The sequence below is a fragment of the Gordionus sp. m RMFG-2023 genome, chromosome 1 (genome assembly GCF_954871325.1).
Source record: "Gordionus sp. m RMFG-2023 chromosome 1, tfGorSpeb1-WG-v2, whole genome shotgun sequence".
Taxonomy (NCBI): domain Eukaryota; kingdom Metazoa; phylum Nematomorpha; class Gordioida; order Chordodea; family Parachordodidae; genus Gordionus; species Gordionus sp. m RMFG-2023.
The window spans coordinates 14,679,347-14,703,259 of record NC_088775.1 but is presented as its reverse complement, the minus strand read 5'-3'; the positions used below and the strand labels follow the sequence as shown (position 1 = coordinate 14,703,259).

The 23,913-nt window shown below is 27.2% G+C and overlaps 2 protein-coding genes across 8 annotated transcripts; both read left to right on the top strand.

The window, feature by feature from the left end:
• The first annotated feature begins 1,894 nt into the window (after positions 1-1,894).
• Positions 1,895-23,901, top strand: LOC135931026 (kinesin-associated protein 3-like). Of its 7 annotated transcripts, none has more exons than XR_010572910.1 (12): positions 2,420-2,454; positions 2,498-2,655; positions 2,700-2,799; positions 2,842-3,041; positions 5,164-5,341; positions 6,235-6,332; positions 9,996-10,244; positions 10,909-11,110; positions 13,397-13,531; positions 13,639-13,742; positions 17,947-18,032; positions 23,624-23,650. XR_010572910.1 is itself a non-coding variant. In XM_065467874.1 (12 exons), exons 1-12 carry the CDS (start codon positions 2,433-2,435, stop codon positions 23,732-23,734), a joined length of 1,638 nt encoding a protein of 545 aa, XP_065323946.1. In that variant the 5' UTR covers positions 2,420-2,432; the 3' UTR covers positions 23,735-23,901. The 7 variants fall into 7 exon arrangements, 6 of the variants coding, with proteins under 6 accessions (XP_065323952.1, XP_065323946.1, XP_065323947.1 ...); XM_065467874.1 differs by having other exon boundaries at positions 13,639-13,737; positions 23,624-23,901; XM_065467880.1 differs by lacking the exons at positions 2,498-2,655; positions 2,700-2,799; positions 2,842-3,041 and adding exons at positions 1,895-2,027; positions 2,070-2,248 and having other exon boundaries at positions 2,311-2,454; positions 13,639-13,737; positions 23,624-23,894.
• LOC135922292 (uncharacterized) lies at positions 21,857-23,202 on the top strand. The gene is made up of 5 exons (XM_065456694.1): positions 21,857-22,014; positions 22,061-22,185; positions 22,228-22,262; positions 22,302-22,418; positions 23,189-23,202. The coding sequence occupies exons 1-5, from the start codon at positions 21,991-21,993 to the stop codon at positions 23,200-23,202; spliced, it is 315 nt and encodes a 104-aa protein (XP_065312766.1). The 5' UTR covers positions 21,857-21,990.
• Positions 23,902-23,913: the final 12 nt, after the last annotated feature.

The following is a 23,913-nucleotide window of genomic DNA, read 5'->3' as shown; positions in this document are numbered from 1 at the left end:
AACTGCCTTAAGGATCAAAGGTATTGCCCTGATTCCAGTCACACTAAAAATGTTCACATACATCATATCGGTCAGGATTGAACCAATCATTAACAGGTTCCTTTCTAACGCTATCACATCATACAGGAGTGGCAGAAATACTACGAAGTTGACTATGGCACTTAAGGTCATTCTGGAAAAGGCCAGAATGCATAAATCCCCCATCTTTGCCCTAATGATTGATTTAAGTCAAGCCTTTGACTCCATAATTCAGAATAAGATATGGCCCTTGCTGGAAAACATTGGAATAGATAAGCATCTGATAGCGCTAATTAAGATAATTTAGGACAATCATAGCGTAGTTCCTCAACATCTAAATATGAAATCACAACCTTTTAAAGCAAATAGGGGTCTCAAACAAAGATGCATCCTTTCACCGATTATTTTTAATGTAATAATGAATGATATCCTAAATAAATCCCTTAAACAGGAATATGCACTCAACACATATTACAGTGATCAACAGCACCTCAATGATATGCATAACTCTCTAAACTTTCTATGTTATGCCGACGACGTATGTATTCTAACCAACTCAGAATACAAATTAAGAAATATTTTATCATTATTTGTCAATAACTGTGATGGATATGGTTTAAGAGTTAACTACACAAAAACCAAGCTGATCACCTCAAATACCGATGCGAGTAACTTAAACCCCTTTAACTATGAGGGTAATACGTTAGAATTAGTGTCAGATTTTAAATACCTAGGTACCAGATTTTTTAGATACGAAATCGAGAACGAATAATGCTAGACTCCGCTATCATCAACTGTTGAAATTATGGTCATCCAACCAAATATCAACTAATTTAAAAATAAGACTCTTCAAGTCCCTAATTGTACCCATTTTTATCTACGGCCTGGAGACTTGGCAGGACTCAAAAAGTAACATAAACACAATTCAGACATTTATAAACTACAACACATCAAATACAACGCTATGTAATAGATGCGACATCCTACCAATCAATCGTCTCATACCCTTGAGGAGACTAGAATTACTAGGCCATAGCTTAAGACACTCGCAGGAAAATATGATATTCTCGTCCTTGAAATGGTGCCCTGACGGTAGAAAGAAAACTCCTAAATACTATTGGTTGGCGAAATGTTTGAAAGATATGGACCTGATTAACCTCTCGTTTGCAGATTTTATGGCACTCAGCAAAAACAAGAAACACCTAAAAGAACATTTACAATACATGTTAAAATGTGGCTTAAATTAATATTGAAACCGTTCTTCTCCTTTACTTTCTTGCAATAAATAGAATAAAGTATGTTTGATAATGATAATAACCTGAACAACAACAACATAACTTAACTTCCTTTATTAACCCACGACCTTTCTTTTCTGGACACACGATATCGGCGACGATAACGATAACAATTACGAGACCATTAGTTGTATAATGAACAATGAGAAGGTACACTGGTTATAATAATAACCAATAACTTGGACGAACCCAAATATCGGCACAGCACATACAAGATCTACAGGACATACGATATTTGGCACACCGAACAACAAACAAGGAAGAGACTCTTCATGCAAACTTAACATAAACTCTCAATACTTACCAAGATATAAGGGTTATTATTTTTTGTTGCCTCACTAAATACCACTTAAGAATGCAGGTACATTATTATATGACATTATTTTTTTTCCCCCTTAACACTATTCTGCCTGTAACGGAACTAATACATCGTCATTATTGTACTTCTTCCTTCTTCACTTTGCTAACTAGCTACATAGTGGTACCGTCCACTATAATAAAACGGGTAGACATCATGTATGGGATCTATATACTAGTGAAAATACATGATGCACGCTTCAACTCCTGGTGAGTGATGAATCTGGCGTGGTAATGAATGAATGAATGAATGATGTAACTTTTATCGATAAAAATGCGAATGCTCATTGACGCGCACCCGAAAGATAATGCTCTTATTATAAAATCAGAGAATAAAGAAGAACAAGATATTAAAACGTATTTTAATATATATTAATTTTTATATGCTAGATATTTTAGGATAAAATTATTAAATCTTTCAAAAAACGTTGATCCTGATATATTATCTTTCAAACTTATTGAGAAGTTTGACATACTTTATGGCCATAAAAAGGAATTGAAGCATTTGCTAAATTTTTTAATCAAAAGAATCAACTCTCCAACCAATAGCATAAAGTTAAAAGGAGAAATTAGTTCAAGTATATAACACATTTATCTAAAATGGTATTTTTTATCTAAAATGGTATTTTTTATCTTTTAGCTAACAGCAATATTATCAATACTGAAGTTATTGATGAGCATATTGAATTACTATATGAGAATAAATCTTCCCAGCTAAAATGTTTAAAATTTCTCTTGCAATCATGTAGTTCTTCCTCAAATATGTGTATTATTGTAGAGCATGGTAGACACTATTATTGACTAAAATATATAATTTATATTAATAGAAACTCTCTTGAAAATCATTATAAAAATATTGAATAATCAAAACACAACTGATTATGATGTTACTTTATACTCAACATCATTATTTGTTACAGTTGCTAAATTTTTATGTTTTACAGAAAAACTCTTTAGTTTAAAAATTATAGAAATTTTTTTAAAAGTTTAATTATAGTTGAGCTTCCATATAAATTACATCATGTATAGATATTTTATTCCATTACAAAATCTTATTCGCATGTTAATCAAAATGAGTTATTGCCCAAAATCCTGGATATTAAGGATAAGGAGAAAACAATATTGCAAAGTTATATTAAATATAGGATTACTCTGTTATTTTATTATGTAGATTGTTTGCAACTATTTATATATTACACTGATGATCACAACTCATGTAAACATTACATAGATTTACTTTGCAAACTTGAGCTAATTCCTACCTTAAATATTTTGTCCACTGTTAAAGATGTAATTGAAAATCAAATAGGACCATTGTTAATTCACCTACTATTTAACATGAGCATTTACAAGGAAGTGATAATTAAATATGTAAATCTTATTTTTTAATTTTATTTTCATAGACATATAAATAGAAAATTATTAACTCAAATGTGAAGTTACAATGTTGTTAAATTCCTTAGGCTGCATTCAAAGTGGAGATGGAGTCGTTTTTTACATCTGTTCTGTCAAAAGTCAATCTCATTAAAAATGATATATATATGTTCAAAGTGTGTCTGTTCTGATACCTTCCATCTTAAAATGGATCCGGCAAATTTAATAGAGTGTTATAATGTTAATTATAATTTTTTAAAAATGGAAATAAATAAATATATATATCATTTTTAATGAGATTGACTTTTGACGGAACGGATGTAAAAAACGGATCTGTCTTCACTTTAAATGCAGCCTTAATTGGGTTGAATTAGCATGTTTTTGTTTGAAAAAATGAGCTAGACACAACCCAACCAAATGGGTTGATCTGCTTGACCAAATCTATATCCCTGAGCACCAACCTAAAACCAACTTAATACAATATTTTATTGTAAATATTTCTCAATCATATTTTTATGCCTAGAGGACTATATTTGAAAACATCAATATGCCTAATCTAATTAGTATTAATAAATTTATCAATATAAATTCAATACCCCCACCCCCTCTTATACCCTACTGTAAAATAATAATACTTTTTCTTCCGGTATATTTATTTATATATATATCTTACTTATTGTCATCTAATTGGGACCAACACCCAGATTTATATATAGAGTAAATAAAAAAAAATTCATTCAATTTTTAATTCTTTAGATATTTTCTCAATAATTTTTTATTTAAAAAAATTTAATTTTAATTCATATATGAGAAAAATTAATAACTTTATATAGTAAAATTTAAAATTCTTAATTAAATTGAGCAAGAATATGTTGTCTTAATTTATAAAATTAAAAATATTGTTTAGTTTTAATATCTGTAGAATCAGGACCATGTACAGACTTTTGCACACCCAGTGAGAAAAATTTTGCATTCATTTAAAAAACCTCCAATTTATCTATTCATCAAATTCAGAGATAAAACTTTGTAATTCAAATGTCTAAAAATTTATTATATAATGATCACAACTCGAGTTGCTAGTGTAAGGTAAAAATTATACAATATTTTCAGATTAAGAAGAGAACACCATTTGTAAAAAAAGAATTAAATATAATATTAAAGAAAGGTAATTATTTCCTCATCCTTTATGCATAATAATATGATTAAGGAAAATACTCACAATAAAATATATTAAATTGGTGGGTTGATGCTTGGGTCTATGGATTTGGTTGATTAGATTGACCCTTTGGTTGATTTGGATCTGGTTCATTTTTTCAACCAAAAACCATGGTCATGGTAGTGCAAAACTAACCATGTAACCACATTACTATATAGGCTCTAATTTTTTGTCTATAATTGATTGGGATAGAACATGTGCAGAAAATTTACTACCCCATTGTATATGTACTAGAGTTCTGCAAGTCTATTTGAAACTCAGGGTCAAATTTTTGGGCATGACTAAAATACGCGCCCTTGGAAAAGAAGCTTAATTTATATCATATTAATATAGAATCGTATTTAGCATTATAAGATGATTTAGAAAATGTTTTTTTTTAAAAAAAAATGGTAACAGTAAAATTTAAAAAATATAATTTTTTTACTTGACTAAAATATGCGCCTTATCAAAAAAGTTAAACATGATTCTGCATTCATTTTTTAAAAATAATGTATATTCACCAAGGGCGCATACGCGTAGTATAAAAAAAATTTTTTTAAAAAATAAATACTATCATTTTCTAAATCTCCCTGAAAAGCTTAACATGATTCTGCATTCATTTTTTGTCAATATTGTTAGGATGTAACCCTCAATTTCAGTCTAGGTTTAGCATTAATGTCATTGCTTTGTCCTATCCCCAAATCCTAGAACAATGTATCACTTTATTTTTGATAAAAGTAAAGGAGAAACAAGAATTTTATTTTTTAACTCTCAGCGGGGGCTTGAGTTAAAATATAGAAAATGAGTCATTTTTTTGCAAAATCTACACAGGCCTTATAAAATTTCTCTTTAAAAAATATTTTAACTAAATAAGCAGATCACGATATTTCATGTATTTTCATATTTTATTTTTAATAAAACTAGGGTGAACATGATTTAGTGAAAAATTTGGGCAACTTCTTAATTTCCGGTCATCTCATACACACGGACGAGTCCTTTCACAACAATATGCTCTCGTTGATGCTGAACATGTCCTTCGATTGTAAATTAAGAATCGCTATGCTTAAATCAGGATACATCGATAAAATCAATAATATATTCAGTTGAGTCTATTTCCTGACTAAAGACGTATTAGACCCAAATCTTCACAGAACCATTAGCGGATCTGGAATTTTTTAATTATTCAGTCAGCTACTATGATATACGGGATATAATTTCTCGTCTTGTCGGTACCGTCCTGAATTTTTTGATTATCCCCGGTGATATATCGGATCAAATTTTCCACCTATGTGCCCATCCTAAAATTTTAAAAAACCGCTAGATACAAATCGGGGAAATTCGGATCCAGTGCATCTCTAATATAGTTGCTCTAGTTCTTTGAGTAATCCGCCCTTGAGCATAATTCTGATTTTGCTAAATCCCCTACGACATATACATACAAATTATTTGTACCTTTTTTTTGTTAGAACCGGTTAGCATTTCTTCAAATTTTAAAAGGTATTTCGGTTCAAGAAGTTTAGGATAGGTTTCTAGTTCCAGTTTAACGCGTGAAAGTGAAATTTATGAGATTTTAAAATCTCACACCATCAAAATCACATGGCTAATAAATAACGTGTAAAATTGAAATTATGAAATTTTGATTTTTATCGCTTTAAATACATTGGTCTTTAAAACAAACTTCACATATATTTTGAAATGCAGGAAATATGATTACAGAAAAAACGGATTTGAAATTAAAAAGCATTATATAAAAATGTCTTCAACCTGACAGTTTCATTCAAATCTGACGTCTAAATTTTACACAATTTAAAAAAAATCGATAAAGATCGAAATCTCATAATTTCGATTTCATGCGTTATTAGACGTGTGATTTGGGTAACCTTATATATCAGAATCTCACAGATTTTACTTTCACATGTTACACCTTCCCCCCCTTTAAAAAAAATATTTTTTGTCATTTCTATTTTTTATTCAAAAAAATATATATAATGACAGAAAACGAAAAATTGAATAAAATTGTCAAAATTTTGTACAATTTTTCTCTGGAACAAAACTGCATAACACGATTCAATGGCTCTATCATTATTAATCGAGTATAAATATATTATATTATTCGTTTTTTACCCCACTTTTTCAAAAGCTCATATATTACTTTTCGTAAGGATAATGTATATATCAGATTTTTCTTTCCTTCCTAAGCTTTTTTGATAATATATTTTTTTGTATTGTTTGTTAAGGCTCCTTTTTTTTAAAAAAAAGATCAATAGATGAAAAATGAAGTTATTAACATAAACAAATTATTTTGCGTTTATGTACACGATATAATTTTGAACTGAAATTCTTTATATTTAAATAGTGTTTTAATTCCTTTCGACTTCGACCGAGTCGAAACCGAAAAAAGCTGCCTTAACCAAAATCTGGGCCGTTTTTTCAACTCTGACTCAAAGTTCGGGTCTTTTTTTACAAATTCAAAAGTTGTGGTCGTTTTTTCGATCCGACTCAAAATATGAGTCCTTTTTTTAAAATCCAACAAATAGTTTCGTAAGTCCCCACAAACGCTTAAACAATGTTTATGCTTATATTCCTGAAATACCAATTTATGAATAATCAATACTGGATATAATTTTACTCTTGTTTTATATGAATTCCGGAGAGTCTTCACATTTTAATTCTTGAAATTTGTAAAAACGGACGGTTAATTATGATAAATTTGTAAAAAAAAATCAGCACACCTTGGAAAAATTTTATAGCATAAAACATCTTTTAATAATTAAAAGTTTAAAAAAAGTTTGCTCGATTTTTTCGCTTAAAATGAATTTTTTAGGCACTCATTACAATTGATACTGTGACTAACTTTAAACCCTTAATAAATATTTAAGAATTTCTAAACATATTTATATGATAATGATTTCAATCATGAAAAATCTTTTTTTCTGGGGTAATGGCGGAATCATTTTTCTATGGTTTATTGTAGAAATTTTAATTTAGCATGTTTTACAATATATATTTTTACTCATTTCAGGCAAAAAAGATTAAAAATAACGATTGTGACAATTGCCATTTTCTTGTGGTTCATCCAGGCGCGTACGCAGCGGGGGGGGGGCAGGGGGACAAATCCCACCCAAAGCCAAAAAATGCAGATGCCGGATTATATTTTTCAAAAATATTATTGTTAATATTAATTTATATTTGTTAATATTTATTCTTATCTCATATATACATATATATATATATATATTTAATTACATTTATTTATCACATTCATCTACTAAGTTATTTTATCAATCAATTTCGATTTCAAGTTTTGGCGTAATTTACCTATTATTTTCAAATTTTAGTGGCGTAATATTTATCTAAATTTCTAATAAAATAATAATTATCTCTGACTCCTTGTCCAACAGGGAGAAAAAAATTGCAAGCTTGTCCAACGAGATCGAGTCTCCGCCACAGTAACAGCTATTTTGGAGTTAGAAGAGCTGATTATTAATGCTATTACTGAAATATCACAATGGCTTGAAAGAAATATTTCCTCAGAAGCAAGAAAATTATTGGATTCAATACTTATTCCTAATTTTTTTTCTCATTAGAATGTATTATTTAATTATACAACTATTTTATGTAATACTTTTCAAAAACATAACATTGACTTGATTAAGAAGATGAGAATAGCGGAGAGCATTTTATTAGAACTCAAGGAAATAGAGCTAGTGTTGTTGAAGAATTTCATATTTTATATGTTATTGTTGAGTCAAAAGCAGAACTATACGTGTTAAATATTTGTCCCCCTCGACTTGCAGCAAGCAAGCTCATCATCAAAACATTAATATAGGATCAGTAGAAGAGTATTATAAAACAAATGTCCCCTCTCCCAACCTTTTTCATATGGTGATAGAAAAAAATATAAATATTTGTTATATTTTTATCATGAAGATGTTAAAATATCTTATGATGCCTTATTAGCTGAATAACTATGATTAAAAGATTAACTATGGTTGATACAGTCCCAAAAAATGCTATGGATGCTTTTTATTTCAAACACATTTTAGATTATACTCCCAATTATTAAAATGGTTATATATATATTAGCAGCTCTTTAGTAAACTAATGAGAGAACATTCACTTTTTTAAGAAGAATAACAGAGCCTTGCAGAGGTACCATTTGCAGGACCAGGCCCAGATTTTATTTTAAAATTTTTTCCGGCCCGGGTTTTTTTTAAAAAAATTTTCAGGCCCGGCCTGGCTGGCTTAGCCCGAATTTTTTAAAATAAATTATATTTATTTTTGATATTTATAGCTAATAATGGCGATTTCAAATATTTGGTTTTAAAATATACAACTCGGCTCGGATATTTTTTCTTAAAAAATTTTCAGGCCCAGCCCGGGTGTTTTTAAAAAAAAAAATTACGAGCCCGGCCCGGGTATATTTAAAAAAATTAAAATACGGTCCGGCTCAGGGGCCGGGCCTGCAAGTCTGTGAAAAACATACCTATGAAATATAACATCTGAAAGTAGATTGAATGATTTGGATCTTTTGAATATTCATAGACATTTAACGCCAAGCAAGGATTGATAATTGAAAAATTAGCTCAAAACATACAAAATACAATTATTCCTAAGAAACTTTTTGTGTATTAATTTATATTTACAACATTTAAATTTTTTATACTTTATATATTTTAAAAGCTCAAAAAATTCAAATTTCAATTTTGGGTCATTTAGGTGATTCATATCGTGAGTTATATTCACTTTATATTTTATGATTCATATTTAAATGCCGGTTTATATATATAATTTTTTTAATTCACATTAGTTTAAAATTGTGTATTAGAAAAGTTATTAATCCTAATAAATTTATGCTTTAGTATTTTTAATTAAAAATATTATTTCTTAAAAAAATTTATTATCCCCCCCCCCCCCAGACCAAATTCCTGCGTACGCGCCTGGGTTCATCTTAACCGAAATATAAATTTAACATGCTTACAATTTTAATTTTTGCCTACTTGCGTCAAAAATCTTCAAAAATAATGATTATGACAATTATCTTATGGTACATCTTTATTGAAATTTTAATTTAACTGTTTATAATTTATATTTTTACATATTTGCTTCAAAAAAGTTTAAAACGATTATGATAATTGTTACTCCTCTGTGATACATCTTAACTGAAATTTTAATTTAACATGTTTGCAATTTATACTTTTACCCATTTACATCAAACAATTCAAAAAGTTAAAAAATAACGATTATGACAATTGCCACTTTTCTATTGTTCTTCTTCACTGAAATTTTAATTTGACCGCTTAAAATCTAGAGACGCGCATAAGTGAGTTAGCCTCAAAATTAAAAGAAGCTTTAATTATCCCACCCATAATAATATCTAAATGTTATTTATTATTATATTTATTGGAGTCGACCCTAGTTAGATTTTCGTCCAAAAAAATGACCTAGAATTGGATCAAGTGAAAAAAAGCGTTCCAAACTTTAGGTCTTCTTAAAAAACGACCCATATTTTGGGTCGGGTTAAAAAAACTGCCAAACTTTGAGTAGAAGTCGAAATAAACGACCCGGACTTGATGATAAAACGACCGTACCCAAAATTTATTTGGGTCAGCTATGTTCGAGATAACTCGGCTTAGCTGATTAACGACACTATATTTAAGAATAAAACACCCTAATTTGGAAGTAATAAAAAATAAAAGAATCACCTTCGCCTCCTTCATCCTTTAAATATTCCATTAATACATGATTATCGATAGCTAATTAATGCCCTGGTTAACCCGCGAAAATCGACGACCCGAAAGCACAAATTGGCATTCGAAAAAATTTTGCCCGCCTTGCTGATCAACGTGACAACAAACCAAACCAATTGCTTCGACATTTTATCGCCCCAGAACAAGGCGGCCGTTCTTTGCCTTCTAGATTATGCCATACAAAATCGCAACGCCTTACTGATCAAATTTTTTGGGAACTTATCGATGCACCAATCACTTCGTTTAAACTTTCAGGTTTTATAATTTTTTCTTTTTAAATTGCTTTTTTAAATACTTACTGTAAAAACACATATATTTCAAAGTATAAAAACAATTGTTAAATCAGTATATTACGAACATTAGACAAAGAAAAAAAATCCCCATCGTAAAAAAACACTTTCCCTTTATTTCGAAAGGAAAAATTATTTAGTTGTTGACAAACGTCTATAAATGTCAATTACAAAAATTAAAAAAATAAATGTCTTTATTTTTTCGACCTTTCTTTACACCAATGTCATCAACTGATTTTGCTGATTTTCAGTAGGATAATAAATAATAAATCAAGGAATATATAAAGATTTTGCTTTTTTTTAAAAATTAATGTATCAAATACTCCAGTCAATGTTAACCCATGAGTGGTAAGGTGAAAAACGCTAGTGGCTGGGTGGCCTCCTCCATTTTGAAACTGCTATTTATGGCTCATTCAATACAAATCAGCTGGTGAATTTATATTAGTTTTTTATCCATTTAAAAGAATAAAATAAAAATATTTAAATAACGTCACCAGATAATTTGCACACTGTACCCCCCCCCCCCAATCCTTATATACCGCTCAAGGGTTGAAAAAAGAAATAAGTGCTATTATTTATCACACAATTTACTTTTCTTTCATTTTTATGAAAAAAATAATAAAACGTAGGATCACCTAAAACCCTTAATTATTAGTGTTGTCGCAGCTGATGTAGAGTCATTCAATAACACTTATCAGAACGAAGTCATAGCTTTGATCAATGCCCTATTGGAAGATTTGAATTGCTTTAATTCTTTGACTCGCGCCATTGACAAAGATGTGTCCCTGTTAAATAATCTGGTCACTTTTATAATCGCTATATTGGAAAATGGTAATTTTTTGATTTTTTTTGTAATAGGTGCAATCTTGTCAATGTTATAAAAAATATATTTATTTATTATTTTTGTTAAATTTCGGAAGAGATCTGGAACAAATAATGAAGGCCATTTTTTGAGTCCCTGTTCCCACCCCGTTACTGTCATGAATGTGGAAAAGCACACTTCAAAAATTAACTGCATTGGATCGAATTTATGTTCGATATATTCAATTTTCGAACGAGCCATTGCTACCACCTCTAGTTTTCTTTAATTTAATAAAATTATTCTTTTATTTGTAAAGCGAGCGTAGAAAAGCTTGCTTACAACAGATTTATAGGATTGACGCTTGGATATGTATCAATTAAATATAGTATGATATAACATCATCTGGGATTTTACAAATATTTCGCTAAATAATATTCCTCTCCCTATGAACAGATTTTCCAAGTTATATACCTATATCCTCTATTATTACAAGCTATCTTTTGTAAGATTGCATTTTTTTGACATATTTACATATGTACCATTTTCGTTTTTGAATTTTTTTTATTTAGTCCTGTTTTCAGTGTATAAATATATATTCATATAAAATTATAATATTGGATACAAATTTTTCTCTTTTTTTCCATAAAATTTCAAATAACTTTTATATTTAAAAAAAATGAACTTTTTATCAAATATTTATTACGAATTTTTACAATTGATTAATGATTGAAATACCATATCTCCTAAACCTGAGCTCGGCCTTTCCTTAAATTTTGCCCCTTTGTCCTATATCTATATAAAAAATAAATTTGAAAGAAAAAAAATATTTCTATTTTCGCGTTTTGACATTTAGATTTCTCAAAAACAATATTTAACATTATTAAATAAAAGTATTTTGTTAGATGCCCCCCCCCCCTCTGCTGACTACACATTAGAGTTATTTTTGTATATCGCCATTTTTTTCGAAACATTTCCTTCGTAGTTTTGATATTCGTTTAAAGAATGTTTATTTCCTTTTATAAAAGAAAGAAAATTTTGATATAGACTTTTAAAACAAATTCCTATTTTAGCTTTTCTAAATCCTGTTTTTTTTAAAAAATTGTTTTAAAAAATTTTTTCAGGTTTCGATTTAGCGAAAACAGGATTTTCTCCAACTTAGTTCATGACATTTTTTAAAAAATAATTGACGTGAATATAATTATTCATTTCCTTGAATAAAAATCAGATGGTGACGCGCCATTTTGATTTCTTGTAGAATCTTGATTATTTTTTAAAAAAGGTTTTCATAAAATTTTAATCTACAAATTGTTTATAAATCGAGATGGCGTACCACCGGAAAAAACCTTCATGGGCCTTATTTTGATCAAGCCTGACCCAGGGCCGCATTGGAAAAATTTTTTCGACCTATATTTAAAATTTTAAAAAATTCTCAAACCCATCATAAATTTCAAAAATTTAATTTTTTGTATTTCATTAAAATATACAATATTAAAGTATTTAAGCATTCATTTTATTTAAAATACTGAAGTTTATTATCATAAGAAGAAAAAAGTTGAAATATTTTTTTTAAATGTTAGCAAGTGTTTTAAATAAGTCAAATTTAAATTTAAAAAATTTAAGCCCAAGCATGCACTAGCCAAAAAATTCTTCAAAATCCCAGGACCGCTAGAAAATATAATATTAGACTGCATGCCAGCCCACCCCATGAAGATCTATGACCACCAGCTGATTTGTACTGATATACATTTAAATGAATGAATCGTCAATCTATGTATTATTATGTCATTGGAGCATACTAAATATTTTATTATTCATTCAATCTTAATACAACTTGATTTAATTGCAAATATTATATATTTTTTAGTAAGATTAGATATTATTTTTTTATAAAATTATATAATATTTTTTGGCCATGAAATCTAAGTTTTGAATAAAACATTGATTAATTTACCATTCGCTAAATATGCTAATTTGACTTGGCTAAATTCATGAAGAGTAGGCCAAAAGTATCAGAACTTTTGCACTGGAGGCTAGAAAAATTTTCCTCATTAAAATCAAAATGAATATTTTATTCTTGAGTCATACATTAACCTTAAATATTTTTATTAATCAATAGAGAATCGGGATTCTATTGTCTATTTAGCGTTAAATTTGATAGCGAACCTTTAATAAAAATTTTCATAACTGAATCATGTTAAAAATTTTTGACAGATTCAAAATTATTTTTTAATTGGGGAAAAAATTACTATTACTAATATTATTTATATTTTAAAACATTTATCATAAATCACCTAGTTATCTCTTTTTTTAAACAGATAGAAGTAAAAATGACGACTTTTTGCTCCTAAACACCGTAGTCTTGTTGAACGTTTTGATATCTAAGGATTTTTCCTTTGCCACCCTTTTCGTCCAACAAAGAATCTTAAATATTTTATCCGATTTGATGAAATGTAATAAAAAATTATACCTTGAATAAATAGAAAAATGCTGAAAAGAATATAAACCTGATTTAGCATTTATTTAATATTTGTCATTTTTCACTTAAAAAAATAAATAGCGAAACAAGAGGATGACGAGTTCGTGTGCCAATTAGTGTACGCGTTTTATCGTATGATGCATTACGATTACATACAGAAAGAGATTATCAATCATGAAAGTTAAGTAATATTTTATCTTAATCTTGTAACATTATAAAAAAATATATAGTGTTAAATATATATTTTGAATGACAAAACTTTTTCTTTTTAAATGAAATGACCTTTTCGCAATTCTTCCTTTTTCGTTTTTTTTGAAATAGATTTATATAACCTTTTAAAAACTTATATGTAAAAAACTTACTTGTAAAAATGTATATAAAGACTGTAAATTTTCAGTGTAGAGAGATATAAAATAAAATAAAATAAATTTAAAATATAAATTTTTGGTGCCTCCATTAAAATTTATTATGGTGGCAGAATATTTGATTATTATAACGTTACCAACCGAAATGTGTATAAAAATTTTTTTTGATAACAATAAAAGAGATTAAACATACAAATTACACGAAAGCAAGACTATTATTCTAATACGATACGATAGACTGGAGGATATGCAACAGGCCTATAGACTCATAAATGGAAAGCAATACATTGACGCCAATGGGAGATTATTTATATTGAAGGCAAAACGATATCAAAGACATTAAAGAAACTATCAATATTAGTCGTATTGTATTTAAATAAATATATATATAAAATAAATTATAATTATAAAATATTGATATGATATAATAAAAGTATAATGAAACCTTTAATAAACATTAAAAATACTATTAAGACAATCTTTTAGCAAGCTCAATTCCATCTCCATATTTTTGTACGTTTTATTTTTTATCGGGTTGTTACTCCTAATATTATCAATTATTTCCATTAATTCTTCATCCTTATTTGTTTCTTTAACTATTCTATTGAAGTTTTTTGGGATGTCCCATAATTTGTCATCAATTTTTTCACCTTCTATAATCTTTATCGCACTTTCGGTATTTGTTAATGGTAATCTTGATAAACAATCTGGCACTAAATTCTGTTTCCCCGGTCTATGTATTATTGTGTAATCATAAGTTCCCATTGCTAAATTCCACTTTTGTAATCGCATTGATATTGAAGTATTTTCTTTGAGTGTTTTTGAAAACATATATTAGCGGTTTGTGATCTGTTATTATCGTAAATTTTGTCCCAATCAAATATTCTTGAAATTTTTTCACTGCATATATTATAGATAGAACTTCTCTTTCAATATTTGTATAATTTGTTTCAGCTTTCAATAAAGTTCTCGACGCAAATGCTATAGGTTTTTCTTTACCATCGCTTTCAATGTGAAATAATACTGCACCTAATTCTTTTTCCGAAGCGTCAGTAGCAATTCTTTTAGGCAATTCAGGATTGTAAAAATTTAGAGTTGGCGGACTACTAATCAACGTTTTCAAATCATCAAAACTTTTCTGATGTGCATCTTCCCATATCCACTTTTCTTTGTTAACGATTTTACATAACGGGTCTGCTAAAGCAAAGTTACACAAAAATTATCTGTAATAACTGGCCATGCCTAAAAATGTTGCTAACTCCTCTTTTGTTGTTGGTTTTGGCATGTTTGTAATGGTTCGGATGTATGCCTTTTTCGTCTATATCATGTCCCAAAAATCTTATCTCCTTCTTCATAAACACACTTTTGTTAAAGTTTGGTGTAAGTCCATATTTTGTTATTTTGTCGAAGACTTTTATTATGTTGTTGAGATGTACTGTATCATTATCACTAGTTATCAGTAAATCATCTATGTAAAATATTATATCCTTCATATCTCCAAAATTTTTATCCTACATTGGAAAATTGCTGATGACGTTTTAAACCAAAAGGTAGCCTCCTAAATCTATAATAACCTTTGTGTGTTGATATTGTAAGTAAATCTCTAGATTCTTTATATATTGGTATTTGAAGAAACGCGTTTTTGAAGTCGATTTTTGTAAATTTTTTTCCTTTCGATAATTTTGAAATTAAATCATTAATACGTGGTATCGGATATTTAAAGTCCTTTAATACAGGGTTTATCGTATTTTTAAAATCAGCACATAGCCTTAGTGATCCATCACTTTTATAAACTGGAGTGAGTGGACTTGCCCATCGTACTTCATCTACTGGTTCTATTATCTTATCATTTTTGTAATTCTTTTGTTATTAAATCAAGTCTTTTCTATGGAACGCGTCTTGGTGGTATAATTTTTGGTTTTGCATCTTGTTTCAAATGTAACTTAACATCACTTCGATATATAGGTTTTTTGTTAATTTTTGAGTTGCATTCTTTCATCAACTTTTCTAACCTGTCACTATTATTTTCCTCGATTTATGTTTCTGAAAACTTTTATTCACGTCCTTCCCAGAAGTGCAATCTTGTCACTTTGGACTACATTTTAAGTTTTGCCTTCATATATCGCTTTTATTTGAACAATTCCTAACACCTCTATTCTTTTTCCATCATAGCCAGTAAGTTTCGTATCCGATTTATTTAAGACTTTGATTCCTATCTTTCTTGCAATATTAATCGGCAATAATGAATACCTCGAGCAGGTGTCGATCTGCTTGACTTTCGGTATATCATTAAGGTATATCGTAACTTTGTAAGCGTCATTTGCCTTGTCATCATCATCCATATTATTCACGTCAACGTTAAATAAACTGTGTTCCTTTTTATCATTATTATCCTCTTTTATTTCTTCTATATCAACGGTATTTATATTATTCGAATATCTGGATTGATTATTATTATTGCCTCTATATCTGTTGTTGTATGACTGATTATTGTTTTGATTATTATTGTATCTTGGTATGTATCTCGATTCGTTTTGATGTCTATAATATGATCTTGGCCCATTATACCCCCTTTCATTATCGTAAACTCTTGGATTATAATTTCGATATCTTGGTTCATAATTATTTGAATGTCGCGAATTAAAATTGTTTTGATATCGTGGATTGAAATTGTTTTGAAATCGCGGATTAAAATTATTTCCTTGATAATTGTTTCTTTGATAATTATCGTACCTAGGTTTCCATTGATTTCTGTATACGTTATTCGTTTGCGCATTAATCCTTTTATTGTGATCATCGTATTTCATCATTCTTCTATCCGTATCCATTTGTTTAACTCTCTGCATCTCTATTTGTCTTATTTCCGTAGTGTCTCCTTCTATTTTTATGTTATCAAAATTATTTAATCATACTCTTCCTCAATCTCCCTATTTTTATTATCTCTAGTATATCTATACTTTCTATATGTGAAATTTTCTGACGTATCTCTTTATTAGTTGAAAATATTTTTATTTTCTCGATTGCTCTATACTGAATCTGTATTTATTACTTAACATACATAATCTAGTTACCCAATTACTGAATGTTTCATTTTTATCTTGTACCACTTCACTAAATTTTTTTAGATACGTTATATACGATTTGTCTGGGTGTAATAGTTTAAATCTTTCAAGTACGATTGACGGATTGCAAAATTCTGTTGGAGTACATATTGCTTCTAGTTTCAGGTATTCTTCTTCGGGTAATTTTTGCGTGAATGCGTATGCTTTTTCTGCATCAGAAAATTGTGGACCCTTAAAAATATTATCAAATTTAAAAACTTCAACATTATTATTATAATTTGGACATTCAATAATAGTATTTTTAATGTTTATTAAAGGTTTCGTTATACTTTTATTATATCATATCAATATTTTATAATTATAATTTATTATATATATATATATATATTTATTTAAATACAATACGACTAATATTGATAGTTTCTTTAATGACTTTGATATCGTGCCTTCAATATAAATAATCTCCCATTGGCGTCAATGTATTGCTTTCCATTTATGAGTCTATAGGCCTGTTGCATATCCTCCAGTCTATCGTATCGTATTAGAATAATAGTCTTGCTTTCATGTAATTTTTATGTCCTATCTCTTTTATTGTTATCAAAAAATTTTTTATACACATTTCGGTTGGTAATGTTATAATAATCAAATATTCTGCCACCATACCGATTTAATGTTCCTCAAGGATCAAAATTTTAAACGTTATTTAAGCAGGAAATACAAAATACATTTAACGACACTTGGCTCTAATTACAAATCTTTTTTCTACAGGTCCATCTTTTCTATCATTATATGTTTAAAAGAAAAGCTGACCTTGGTTTTGTTAAAATTTCTATGAACTGGACCAGGAGATGTACGTACAAAAAACGTTAAATCGGGATTTTAAAGCTATTTTTCATAAGGCTTTTGAATTATTTCTTTTTTAAAATTTATTTTCGTATTATTGCATCACGCTCAAATTTTAGGTGTGGTTCCTATCATTATTGATTTGATGAACGATAAGAATCTATTTATCAAGCAAATATGTAATTCTACGTTAAATATAATATCTGTAAGTATTTTTATTTTATTTTATTTGATTTATTTTTTCTTAAAAAAGAATTAAGGCTGTGTCCTAGGTCGGCTTAATTGAATGCCTATTGCTTTTTAGTATAGGCTAAAAAGTTTTGTTTTTGAACCAGAATACCCTATTTTGGTTTGTTTTAAGTATGAATAGTGAACGTCATGGTCCGGACCATGGTTTTTTATAAAAATATCTATCCAGAAGGTACTTCTAAATCCTAAGATAAAAAGATCCCTCAGGACTTGTGGTCCTCAGAATAAAGATCGATCAAGCACTAAGTACGAACAAGTTCGTCTTTTAAAATGGTATACTAGCCATCGAAAAACCAATTTTTTTTTGAATGTGTCTTATAATTGCTCATAATTTTTGTTTTAGATCTAATAGTAAATAACATAGAATAAAAATGTTAGAAATACATACAGCTTATAATATAATTTTATAATAAATTTAATTTCTATGCACAAACATACATAATTGTGTTTATTTTAATATAAAAGTGTCGACATTACCACATCCTGATATGATAGCACTATTGTAATAAATAGATTAACAACCAATCTCATTTGATTAACTTATAATATATATAAATTAAACCCTATTATTCTAATTACCTATCCAGTACTATTTATGTCTGCCTAGCAATCCGAGGTTTAGCTCATATTTTGTAAGGTAAAATTTTTCCATGTTTTTTAAAAAAAATGAATTTGATACAAAGTAGTAAAATAACGCAAGTTAAATAGAGATATAATTTTGCAAAAAACACTATTATTAGTTACTTTCAAATTTGATAAATGCACATAAACACTATAATTAAATACATTTTTAAAAAATATAACCACCGAATTAACTCGCTACTTTTCAAATATATTTCATTCATTATATTTAAACTCAAATTAAAAATCAATTATATACATCTTTTTAAGTTTTAATAAAATTTATTACATAAAAATTAAAATTATTTGTTAATCATGTATTTTTTTGGATCAAATAATTATCATATTTTCATTTATATTCTCTAATGGTTAGGAAAGAATCACAAATACGTTTTACCGACGTAACACGTCCATCCCAATTGTAACTTTTCTATCCAAATTATTTTAAACAAAAATCGAGCGTTGCTAAATATTAAAAATTGTATATTGAATAGCATGCTTAAAATCTTAATTTCCTCTTACTTTTTTGGCTATTTAGTCGAGGCGCAGTCATATTTAGAATATAATTAAAATATTCATCCTCATATATTTATAGAATTTTATGTCATCATATAATAATTGCTAAATTAATTTTGAAACCATCCTCTATCATGTCGATTCAAATATATATGATTTATTTGAGATCTTTTTTGCTAATCAGCATAGGTTGCTAGAGCATAGATATATAGTGGAACTGTTCAATAAAATTATTTCTTATATTTTAAGTTATAAAAAAATGCGTCATTGAGTATAAAGTTAGAAAATTGAGATAAATTACAAATAAAGCAGACGATATAATATTTAGTTGGTATCTTTTAATCTCATGACTTAGACCGATGTTGATGTTATGTTTAAAATCTAAATTAAAAAAAATCTAAAATCGGATGAATATTATAAATCAGATTTAAGTATATTATAAAGAAAAAATTTCAAATAGTGGGATAGAAAAGTTGCAATTGACTCTTTCCCAACCAATAGAGCATCTAAAAATATATATTTTAACAAATAATTTTTAATTTATTAATAAATTTTACTAGACCTTAACTAAAAGATGTGCACTTTTTTTTTATCTAAAAACAGATAGAAGTGTATATAATTGGTTGTAATTTTTAATTTGGGATATCATACAAATATAATGAATGAAGTATATTTGATAAGTAACTAATTAATTCGATCCAGCATCTACATGACAGGATTTTCACTGGATGCAAACCCCCCTCAAAAACCTTTGCCTACCTCCTTAAAAAATTCCCGCCGCTTTCGGCGGCGATGCCTCTTTATCATTATTTTCACCTATTTATTTATTGATACTCTTTTCAAATAATTTATAAAGGATAACTTAAATTAATCTATCTCTACTACCAACTATCGATATTTTGTGAATATTAAGAATTTATTTTTTAGATAATAAATTTAATTAAAACCTCCATTATTTACAATGAATTAATTATTATGGCATTATGAGCTTGCTGAAATATCTTAACCTTTTAAATTATATTTAAAAGGATAGTTTATTTGGAAAACAATCTGTATGATTGTTTGCAATATATAGATTTGGTCGATGAATTGTATTATAATAATACTATAATAAAAGTAATAATTTTTACAGCAATAAATTTTATTATTTCATCTCAAAATTCAATAGATAACCCCCCAAAAATTTTTATCCTACCCCCATTAAAACAGCTTACCCCCTACCCCCTCAAAAAAATAGGATGCAAACTGTTCCTACCCCTCCCGCTCATGTAGACGCTGATTCGATCATTATATTTAAAAAAATGCAACTAATTATAGTGCCTATGCCTTAATCAAATTCGAAAGTAACTACTTATAGTGATTTTTTTACAAAATTATATCTACAATAAATCTAACTAGCATTAAAAATACCAATAAAATTTAAAAAATTATACAATTCCCATATTATTTTAATATTTCTTATCAAATTCATTTTTAAAAAAATATACGAAAAAATTTCACTTCAAGATATTAACCATTGACTTCGGATTGTTAGACAGACACCAATAGTACTAGACTAGACGAGCTATTAATATAAAATGCTTTTAATTTGTATATAAGTTATTCAAATCAAATTTGTTGTTAATCTACCTATTATAACATGATGTGGAAATGTAGATACACCTTTACATTAAAATAAACAATATATATTTGAGCATAAAAATTTACTTTATTACAAAAATGTTTATTAAATACTGCACCTATTTCTTATTACTAAGCTGAATAACATTTTTATTCAATAATTATGTTATTTAATATTCAATTTTCTTCCTATTTAGATCTAAAACATGTTATGAACAATTAAGACACATTCAAAAACAAAATCGATTTTTCGATGGCTTTTTATACTTTTTAAAAAGTCGAACTTGTTCTTAAAACACGAAATTAAACCGACCGCTTTCAGAATTAAAAAAAATGCTCAGTTTAGAATTTTTACTGAATTTCATATCTATTTTTCTTAAATATCTAAGACGATTTTTTGAGCGTTTATACTTGAACAATTAGTATTTTTTTCTGCGCAATTAAGTTTTTTATTTTTAAGAAATAATTCTATTATTCTGGGTTTTCATTTCATTTTTAATTTTGAGCTATTAAATTAGAGGCAAAAATAATTATTCAATTTCCTACTTTATTTTAGCAAGCTTAAATTTAGAAATATAGAGCAATAGGAAGTGTAAGAAAAAAAATTCACGGGGATTAATCTAAAAAAAATATTAATTTTTCTCTCGAATATATCTAGATTTTTTTAAAAAAATTAAATAAGTGTTCTGGAATTCGTGAGAAATTCGGAATCTTTCATTTTTGAATTATTTTACGAATGCAATTTAATAGTGCGCACAAATTGAGCGTTGCAACGCTCCGTTTTAAAAGCTAATAATGCATTTTAGATGGTATTGTGCAAATTGGATTTTTTTACGGCAAGCGTTAAAAAAAGCAAACTGGTTTGATTTTTTTAATGCTTTTTTAATTTTGCGCTAAAATTTGAAAATGGATACAAAATTGTAAGGATAATTTATCTCATATATTAATCGATATTATATCATTTAGAATATATTAATTGATATTTATATAATTTTAGAATATATTAATTATATTTTAGAATATATTTATATAATTTTAGAATATATTAATTGATATTATTATTTGAATAAATTTTAGATATCAACCATTAGTTTAAGGTAAAATATGAACAGTGATAAATTATATTTTTATTAGCATGGAGATGGAGTTTCCACAGCATGATACAACTGTATCATAAAGAAGTTGAATATATATATATATATAAAATTCATGAAGCCAATGATAAAGGACAGAAAAACTACTGACAATTTTAGTCCTAAAGAAACTACACCAAAGACTAATGGTTTAAAAATAAATGCACTCATGGGTGAAAGACTTTTGGCTCTTTTGGAAAAGGTGCCATCTGAAAGCCAGTAAAATATATTTTTTTGTCTATAAATTTAATATTATTTTAGATTTTATCTACAATCAATGGCAGAAGGCTTGGAAAGTATGAGCCTTTCAAATAAATACTTTTTCAATTGTGTAGTATCAAGATTGTATCATACTTTGATGGAGCAATCAAAGGATCAAAATACTATAGAATTTTCACCAACAAATTCAACAGAAACAACTTTAAATCAAACATTAAATAAATTTTATCTTAGTTTATTTATTTTTGTAAATATGTTTATTTATATATAATAAAGTAATATTCCATATTATAAAGTAATATTCCATATTATAAAGTAATATTCCATATTATAAAGTAATATTCCATATTATAAAGTAATATTCCATATTATAAAGTAATATTCCATATTATAAAGTAATATTCCATATTATAAAGTAATATTCCATATTATAGTGTCCATTTTGAAAAATATAAATAAATAAGCAAACTATTCAAAATTTATTTAGCATTTTTAATAAAATATATAGATTATTATAAATATATTAAGGTAGGATAAACAAATAAATATTATAATAATCAAATTATGAAATGAGATTGTGTAAACAGTTATGAAAATCCAATAAATAAAAAAATCAGGAGTAACATGATTGGAAGAAGTTACAATTAAGATCTAATAGTGTATATATATTATAAATTTTGACACAATAATTAATTATTGAGATCAAAATTTGAAGCCTTTCTAGGATTTCAATTCATTGACATATAATTTAGCCAATATTATCTTTAGAAATTAAATAAAATATTATGTATATAAACAGAATAATAGTGTTTGATTTTTTAAGATATTGACTATTTATATCTTACTATGTTTTATTGAGCTAACAATATTATATTTTGACATCATCTTATGTGATTATAATAAAAAAATTCAAAAACCAATTAAATAAAATTGTGCAAGATGGTATGATTATACTATTTTAATAAGATATTTAATATTCTTACATATATTTTTATTATTAAAGAATTGAAAATGTAATTAAATTATTTTATTTGCATTATTTGTAAATTATAATGTTCTCCTCATCCTTGTATAATTAAAATAAGCAATTAGTTGCTTATCTTGTAAACTAAAGAAATCCATATTGTTTAATAAAAATTAAATCACGTTTCAATTTTAAAACAAGGAAAAAACGTACTGCTTTCAATTTAAACAAAGATGCGTTGCGTTAAAAAACGTACTGCAAACGCAAACGCTCAATTTGTGCGCACTATAATATATTCCAGCTGGATAGATTAGCTACAAATTTCAGATAATTTTATAAATATTTATTTAATTTATATATCTATTTTTACAATATAAAAAATTACACAACGATATTCGCAGGGTATTCCAGGAATATTTACTCACATAATATACAATTTATAATAATGAACTCTTTAACATATGTTTAATTTAGGTGTTGGACCCAGAAAATTGGGGACGCGTGATTAAAGAAGAATTTTTTATAAGACATAATGCTTTTTGGTTGGAAATGGTGAATGAAACACCCAATATAAATGGCGACTAAAGAAGAAGATAATTAATGATCATTCTATAAATTTTAATCAATTCAGACTAGCCAATGATCAGAATTATATTTAATACATGTAAAAGACGTTACATTATCTGCTTTTGTGTCATTAAAATAATTTATTCCATTTTTTTATATTAGCAATGAAAAGTATCTGTGCAATATACTAAATGTAA